The sequence below is a fragment of the Bidens hawaiensis genome, unplaced genomic scaffold (assembly GCF_021521415.1).
Source record: "Bidens hawaiensis isolate Kalapana, Puna unplaced genomic scaffold, B.hawaiensis_p1.1 tig00014233_1, whole genome shotgun sequence".
In the NCBI taxonomy this organism is placed as follows: domain Eukaryota; kingdom Viridiplantae; phylum Streptophyta; class Magnoliopsida; order Asterales; family Asteraceae; genus Bidens; species Bidens hawaiensis.
The window spans coordinates 47,196-56,281 of NW_027492227.1; the positions used below are offsets into that span (position 1 = coordinate 47,196).

The 9,086-nt window shown below is 35.1% G+C and overlaps 1 protein-coding gene and 1 pseudogene across 2 annotated transcripts; both read left to right on the forward strand.

Moving 5' to 3' along the window:
• Window positions 1-887: 887 nt before the first annotated feature.
• LOC143546122 (pentatricopeptide repeat-containing protein At5g15010, mitochondrial pseudogene) lies at window positions 888-2,718 on the forward strand (annotated as a pseudogene).
• Window positions 2,719-4,726: 2,008 nt separating this feature from the next.
• LOC143546123 (ricin B-like lectin R40G3) lies at window positions 4,727-7,802 on the forward strand. Of its 2 annotated transcripts, XM_077037854.1 has the most exons (4): window positions 4,734-5,107; window positions 5,187-5,309; window positions 6,380-6,608; window positions 7,531-7,802. In XM_077037854.1, coding segments are annotated over exons 1-4 (597 nt in total). In that variant the 5' UTR covers window positions 4,734-4,864; the 3' UTR covers window positions 7,533-7,802. The 2 variants fall into 2 exon arrangements, with proteins under 2 accessions (XP_076893968.1, XP_076893969.1); XM_077037853.1 differs by lacking the exon at window positions 7,531-7,802 and having other exon boundaries at window positions 4,727-5,107; window positions 6,380-7,031.
• Window positions 7,803-9,086: the final 1,284 nt, after the last annotated feature.

Here is a 9,086-nt window from a genome sequence, read left to right on the forward strand (position 1 = left end):
CTAATGCCATTTAACCTTCGGTCATTCTTTAATCGATTAATAGTTATAATGTCTTGTCTTTTTTGAGACATCTTCATATTAAAGAAAACTATACTAAACATTTTTATTATTTTTTTTTACAAATATTCAGTCTTACAAATCATAAACAAATTTTTTCACCTTTTATATTTGTTATAAGACTATTGTGATAGTTGAACAACAGCGTTTAAAAGGACAACATGATAGCTGTTCAAAAAGGAAAATCTGGTGTCTTTTTGCCTATGACCATATATGGAATGAATAATTTCTAGTGAAAGAATTTAGTTACATCTTTCACATCGAAAGTTCTCATTATTTTAAATGTTGTTTTCAGTGGCATTGTTTCATCATTGTATACCGATGTAGAACAACTCATTCTTGATTTAAAATTCAAACATATTTGATGATATAAAACGACTATATTTGTAATTTAATTATAATTTTTTTTATTTGTATTAAAGTAATCATTGTAATTTATACATTAATTTATCACGTGTAAACACGGGTTTCTAAAGCTAGTTATATATATGATTACACTTCTTGATTATTACAGTTAGCAAGCTAATTTAATTTGTATGTTAACTTTTTCCTAGTTTTCAATTACCTTAAATAAAAAAAATATATAATTTAATAAAAAATATTGTTACTTAGAGCATTCTTATTCGAATCTCCATTTCCATCTTTACAATTACACTACAGGATACTAAATTTCTCATTCTTGTTAAATTAAATAATATTACTTTATACCTTTATCATTACAGTTTTGTCTCTAATCTACTCACAACCAGTACAACAAATGTTAAAAAATAATTAGAGACTTGCGGAAAGATTAAAGAGGCAAGAAATCCCTCTAGCCTCTAGGTTTATAGGAAAACAGAAGCAGTTCTCTTTGAGGCATTTCATCGAACACCTGCTGGTATGTGTTTCTGTACTTTGTTTCTAGTAACTCTACTTCTTCTCATGTACGCATACTGCTTCCTTCGACTCAAACCCACTTCACCCAATCACCCTCATGACACCATCATGCTTCCATTCCCAAATTAAACTAAACTATGTTTACATTAACAAAATTAAGCCGATTATTATTATTATCACTTTCAAATCACAACACTTTCAGTTCATCCCAAATCTTATCTCAACATGTTAACCCATCAAACCCCTTACACAATTTCTCAATCAAACCCCTTAATTTAAAAAACCTAGATTCCGATGATGACATAATTAGGGTTAAAGATTATGTCAAAAGACATGAAATTGATGCAAAAGTTAAGTTCATAATTAACATAATCGGACCCCCGGGTCGAGATTTTGCGTCTGTGAGGTCGAATCTTGCGAAATGTGACGTGGCAGCCTCACCGGAATTGGTAACCCAAGTGCTTTCCCAGGTGAGGAATAATTGGAAAGCCGCGTTTACGTTCTTCCAATGGGTCCGAAAACAACCGAATTACGCGCATTCGTACCGTGACTACCATTGCGTGATCTCGATTTTGGGGAAAATGAGACGGTTCAATGCCGCGTGGGCGTTAGTAAGTGAAATGAACAAAGGCGGAATGGTGACACCGCAAACGTTGTTAATCATGATCAGAAGGTATTCGGCTGTTCATGATGTAGACAATGCTGTTAAGACGTTTTACACGTATAAACGGTTTAATTTTCGAGTTGGTGATCATGAGTTTTATGATCTTTTATCCGCACTTTGTCGGTATAAAAACGTTAAGGAGGCTGAGTTGTTGTTGAAACGTAACGAAGATGCGTACGCTTTGACGACGAAGAGTTATAATATTATTCTTAACGGATGGTGTAACATTATTTGTAGTCCACGCAAGGGACGGAGGGTGTGGTGGGAGATGTGTAATAAAGGGGTCCCGAGGGATGTTGTTTCGTATTCGATGGTTATTACTTGTTATTCTAAATGTAATGAAGTTAAAGAAGTGATCAAGATTTTTAACGAGTTGAAGGGTTCGGATGTGAAACCGGATATAAGGATTTACAACGGTGTGATTCACGCGTTTTGTAAATCCGGGCTTGAGACGGAAGCGCGTGAGATTATGAAGTCGATGAAGGAAAACGGGATTCATCCGAATGTGGTTACTTACAACTCGTTGATTATGCCTCTTTGTAAAAAGGGGAAATCTTTGGATGCGTTTAAGGTGTTCGATGAAATGCTTCAAAGAGGGCTGACGCCTACTGTTCAAACGTACCATGCGTTTTTTCGCGCGTGTAGGATGTCTAAAGAGGCGCTTTTGATATTGCGAAAGATGAATCAAATGGGGTGTTGTCCGAATCATGATACGTATACGATGTTGATTAGGAAGTTTTGTAGATGGGGTGATTTTGAGAATGTGTGGAGGTTATGGGATGAGATGGGTAGAAACGGGCTTGATCCGGATAGGAGTGCTTATGTGGCGTTGGTTAACGGGCTTTTTTTGAATAGGAAGTTGGAGGAAGCGTGTAAGTATTATTTGGAAATGAAGTCGAAAGGGTTGTTGCCTGAGCCCGAGATGGAAGAAACAATGCAAGCTTGGATGGCGGGCAGGCAGGCAACAAGGCAGTCAATGGTCGAGCTAGGAACTAAATGTAGTAACGGGTAGCTTGTTGTTTAGACGATAGTTTTATGTATGATTATGATATCTGTGTTCTGTAAAATATTTATGGGTTGGGTTATTATGATGTTTTGGTTAAATTTATTGAAGGTTTTAGGTTTTGTTTAGTTTTGTAGTTTATGGTTGTCAATAAACATGAATTTGTTAAAAAAAAAAAAACATGTGAACAATAGAGATGTGAACAACATACATATAAAGAATATCCACTCTACCAATTTGGCGAGATTATTAAGAATTGGAATACAAAACCAGACGAACAAATCAAATTGAACATTATGGCAATATGAAACAATACGAACAACTAAATCAAACGATTAAGGATCAGAGAGCCAATGAAGACCAGCATATTCGAGAAGGTGTGTTGATGGCCCCGCCCCGCGTAAGAATGACAAGAAAAGAAAATGTAACCATTAATGGGCCAGGCCCACTTATTAATTTGTTCCCCATATTGCTAAGCCCACACGAATCAATTCAGCACTAGTCAAAGCTCGTTAAAGTCAGCAACAACCCATCTTGAAAAGGAAATACAGTATAAAATAGGGAACATTTACAAAAAAATATGTTTGATATTGAATTGAAAATAAAAAGCATATATTTCAACGATGGTTATATGAAAAACTATCGTGATCGGTTCACAACAGAATTTTTTGGATTCGTTTTGATGATTGTAATTGTAACAAGAATTAGAAAAGTGTCACTCACGCTTGTCTTTAGGAGTATTATAGTGTGTAAGGTGTAGTATATTTCAAGAAGTGTGTGATAGTCTCGATTCCAAATGGGTCGACGAGCTATAATTATGTGTGATAAAGAAAACTAGTCTTTGTCATTGCAAGGATGGCACACGGCGTTCGGTAATTTAACTAGACAAAATGGTTTTAGAATTGAATTTGTTATATAAACGTGGAGGCAGGGATGTGGTTTGATTGGGATATTTGAGTCGGCCATCACTTTTATCAATTATTATGCACTTAAGGTTTATATGGATAGTAAAGTTTTACAGCAGATTTTTTATGGAATCTTGTGTCATATCATATAATTAACAAAAACATAAGTCGCGTCAAATAAATTTTTAGGTATTTGTGTCATGTCAAGTAAAGGGCAAATCTAATAAGAAAACCTTATTTGATACTCATTTCTCTGATTTACATATGGGCGTATGAGCTATGAAAATCTAGTAAGAAAAACCTTATTTGATACTCATTTCTCGGTTTGGGCGTATGATCTATGAAAATTTAATACGAAACACCTTATTCGATACTCATTTGTCTGTTTTCATATGGGCGTATGAACTATGAAGTCATATGATCATTTGATTGGGTCAAGTCAGGTCGTATGAGTTAGACAACATGCCTGATGACTGACATGACATGGACGGTGAACTATTTGTTGGATCATACATCATAAGAATCATTTGAGGTCATAACCCGTATGATCTAGTGTGGTCTTGCCATAGAGAAATGAGAGTTATATACTAATAGCAACCCCCTAAACTAAGCTCGCTTAACTCTAAAACATCATTATAGACCGTCAATATTATTATTTCACTTTTGTTATGTTAATTAGAAAAACAAGCAACTTACTCAAAAATATGATATAACAAAATGTCCATTACTTTTAAAGATTTTATCACATATAAAAAATCGGTGTTCATAAATCATAAATGTTTGAGTATATTAAACTTCAGATTTTATCTTAAACACACAAGTCTTAAAATGAAAATATGATATTATGCCATGTTTTCAAGATTTTTTAGCTTGTTTAACGGCCAAATAGGATTCTTTTTTTTTTCTTTTAATTATTTTAAGCTATTTGTCATCAATACACAACTACAAAATTAAATACCGCTAAACAATTAAATGTGACACCTAATACATGCATGAATTTAGGACAAGTTGCATTGTTCTTATTAAATGAAAAATAAATAAAACTTCAAAATAAAATTTATTTCATTTTCTCACACATCTTGAACACTCCAATTTGTTAATCAGGTTATTTAGGTCACCTATAAAACGATATTCAGTTAGATTTATGGTAGTTGTTTACACGCTTTTGGAGTTTTAGTGTTACATCATTCCTCGTATCATAAGACAACACTCAACACACGTGGTCATGTCATAGCAAAAAAACAATTAATCATGGGCACCACTTCCACACCGGCCAAAATAAAGATCTTCTAACTACCTCTTTATCCACTTCCTCCATATAACTAACTACTTCTAACTACCAACACACAGCTCAACCAAATGGATCGCCACCACAATAACGCACAGTCACACCACCACCAACAACAACAACCGCAAGCCGCGGTTGAAGTCCACCATGACTCTCACAACACCACCACCAACAAAAACACCCACAGCACACCAAAGTACACGGACAACAAACCCACTGTGAGGTTTTACTGCAAGGCGAAAACCGATTACTCGCTCACTATTCGTGATGGTAAGGTCGTTCTCGCGCCTACCAATGCTTCGGATCATCATCAGGTATATTGTTATGCTCTAATTTAAATCGGAAAACTGTTTCATTACTTGTTATTTGATTGACTTGATGCTATTTTGACAGCATTGGATAAAAGACGAGAAGTATAGCACGAAAGTGAAGGACGAAGAGGGTTTTACGTCTTTTGCTTTGGTCAACAAAGCTACTGGACAGGCGATTAAACACTCTGCCGCTGCCGAGCAACCGGTATGATTATATTTCATATATAGTCTGAATAGAGTGTTGCGTGAGTCGTATTTATGAACAGACATTCGGTGAATCGTTCAGAAGGAAATTTGTTTATTTATTAAGAAAAACAAACGATTTATTTAAATGAACGGATGTGAACACATGTGTCATTTTTTCTTTATGTTCGTTAAAGTTTGCTCATTTTACGTTTATTTGATTATTAATTTATATTTTTTAGGTTCGTTACAATTTACTCTAGCTTAATGAAATTATAAGGTGTCACTCGTTACAATTTAGTCTAGTTTTATTAATTTTCTAGGCCCACAAATTGATGTTCGCTACTGTTAATTGGTATTCGCTCAGTTATCTTTGTTTATTTGTGTTCAATTATTTTCGTGAATCATTTGTTTATATCATTAACAAACAAACACGAACACATTACTTATTAATTTTCTTAATGAACAAACACGAACATGCACCATTCATGTTTGTTCGGTTCATTTACAAGTCTACAACATGAACTTAAACACAATACGAGTCCATACACGTTGACACAAACACGCTACGAGTTTTCACGTGTAACTATTAAACTTGATGCTTATTTCTCTGTTCTCTTTTAATGTCTTCACAAAAATCTCCGACTAGTTTAAGTTATGCCATAAAACACGATAGTTTTTACATAAACAAGTTAAGCAGGCCGGTCATCCCGTGAACTTGTCAGGACATGACCTACAAAATGTTCCGTGGTTCAACCCAATACGGACGCAAACTTTTTTAGACTAAACCCAAAGAGTTTCATGTTACTTCCGTCTTGTGTCAAAAATTCACACCCTTGTTTGAAATGACTACAATTTAACAATTGAATGCATATTTATTTTCTAGTTTTTAGATACTATATAATACATATATCACCTAATTTTAGCACATCTTCAAGCACTATTTTCTTAAGCCTTGTTGGTTACAACTAAATAACTAATTAACTAACTCTGATGATATACCATATCATATTATCATGCCCCATAATCATTTTGAAACCCCAATGCCAAACACCCCCTTATATATCAATCAATGAATGTTTAATTGTATAGGTTGAGCTAGTAGAATACAATCCAGATAAGCTTGATGAGTCTGTTCTTTGGAGCCAAAGCAAGGATTTGGGTGATGGTTTTCATGCAGTGAGGCAGGTTAATAACATCAAACTCAATGTGGATGCCTTTAATGGTGACAAAGATCATGGTGGTGTTCGTGACGGCACCAAAATTTATCTCTGGGGTTGGACCAAGGGTGATAACCAGCGGTGGACCACCGCACCTTTCTGTAAGTTTCTTGACTCGAGACTGTTGCGTAAATGTTAGGGCTGCTTAACAAGCAAGACAAGCCGAGACAGCTTCAGTTTAGGTTTGAGCTTGAAAATTCTTTAACGAGCTGAAATTTGAGCTTGAACTTGACTCAGATAAAGCTCGAGCCGACTCATATATTTTATGTTTTTAATTATTTTGTATTTTTCATATATGGATATATATACAACATGTAGGTCCCTAACCGCCAGATCCGACAAACAAACGGATTCTGTTCTTGATAATCGATCGAGACGGGTGCGTGAAATGATACGATTGACAAATAATAAACGGATAATATAATAATAAATGATCTCATTATCGGTTTAGAATAATTAAATATATGATAAACGAACCGACCCCACCCAAGGTGAGCTCCCCTTGGGTGGGTGAAAACACCATACAAAACTAACAATACAAGTCCCTATTTATAGCGAAAACATATTCCTTCTAAAAGTTTTCTCCCATTGAAGCTAAAAGCGTGCACCGAAGCTTTAGTCTCGTATTCGGAATTCACGCCAACTTTAATTGTTAGCTTGACCATAAATATACAAGTTTTGCCATATTAATATCGCAAGTCACAAATTATTAGCCTTACACAGCACAAAAAAAATGTGATAGTTTTTTTTTTCTTCATATCAACAAGTGAGCTCACCTCGGCTCATATTTTATAACAGTCAGCTCGACTCGACTTGAAAATTATATAAGCTGGTTTTGAATGAGCTTTCTTAAGCTATTTTTAAAATATTTTAAGCGAGCTAAGAACTATTTGATTGGCCTAATAAATGCTTTTCTGATAATCATAATTGGACTTCTTTTTCAAATGATTTAAACAGTTTAACTTTGGAACACTTTTGAATGAATTGGTTATAATCGTTTAATGGTATATATGTTCTGTGCAGGATATATCGTGTGTGTTGTTGCGGTCTGGTGCTTTTGTTCATGCCCCCGGTGATGCTTATATGTATGTTTGAATGATGTTTTGTTTAATGTTGTGATGGTGTCTTTTATATAGCATGATAGTCGAGCCGTTACAAGGCTGGACACTCTGGATAGTGCTGCTTGAGACACTATTAGTGTTTATGTTGTTTGTATGTAGATAAATGTGTGAGAATAATATGTGTGGACTTGAGTGATTTCGGTTTCTTACATTCGATAACAAAGCAAGTTTCTTCGATATCACCTTCCCAAGATAGTTCTGCACCATCTTTTCCTTTATAATTAAACGCATGCAATTAATGGAGCAACTCTAAATCACAGTTTAATTTCAAAATTAAAAGGATTATCAATTAATTATTATTATTTTGAGTGAATACATGCAAGTCACTTGTGGAACTTGAACTTTTATATTGGAGAAGCTGAAAATAATCGAACACTCAAATCATCAAACTTTGTATCACAACCAGCAGATAACGAATGAAGTAGATAAAAGGCTTTTAAAAATGTTGGTATAAGCCTCTAAAATATGTTTAGAATAAGAAAATATTAGATTAAAAAGGTTATCATCATTCAAAAAAAAAGTTAACATAATTACAAATTTTTTTAAAAATTATCAGAAAACTAAAACGTTAAATATGAATCTAAATCGATAGAATGTTATGCATTATATGTATGAGAATAAAGCAAAATAAAAAAAAGTTTAAAATACTTGTTAAAAGGCTACAACTTCCAAGATATCAACCATTTCACTATATTAAGAGGCTACCTCTTAGGCTGTGGGTAATGGCTCGCGAAGGAATGGGCGCGGTCCAGGTGACGGGTGAGGTGGCTCGCAAACACCACTACACCCATCAAGTGGTCAGGGGCGCGGACGAGTCCTGTGGCTGGGACCGCGGGGCTTGAACGGCTGGTTGGGCATGGGTTGGATAAATAATTGGGGGTGGATCAATCAAGCCCCACTACACCCTATGAGGCTTAGTCCAGGGACTTGATCACGTGCCACGTCATCGCCTACGTATCGTAAATGTATTGGTTCACTTGGGGCTTGACCAAGCCCCACTACTCTTAGCCTTAATGGTTAAGAGGTAGCCTTAAGTCTGAATGGTTAAATGACTACCTCTTAATGGTTACCTCTTACTCATTCAGACTTAAGTCTACCTCTTAATCATTAAAAGGTTATGAACCATTAAGATGTAGCCTCTTAAAAACCGTTAAAAGGCTAACAAACAACCCCTAAATCAACTTTTTGTTTTGAATTGAGACTTTTAACACTTCATCTTTCATACTTCAAAAAACCTACAGCTATATCTCTCGAGCTAACTCATGGACGTTCCTGTTCGTCGGAAAAAACCATTCTTGTTCTTTTCATACTACTATTTTTCTATTAATTCTCTAAACACAACGATTCAAGGGGCCAAAATTCAAACCCTAAAAAACCAACTTTTACAAAACCCATTAATAAAAGTTTTGGTCGGAAAACAGGGGGCACGACCCCTCCCCGCCCCTATAAAGGTCTGCT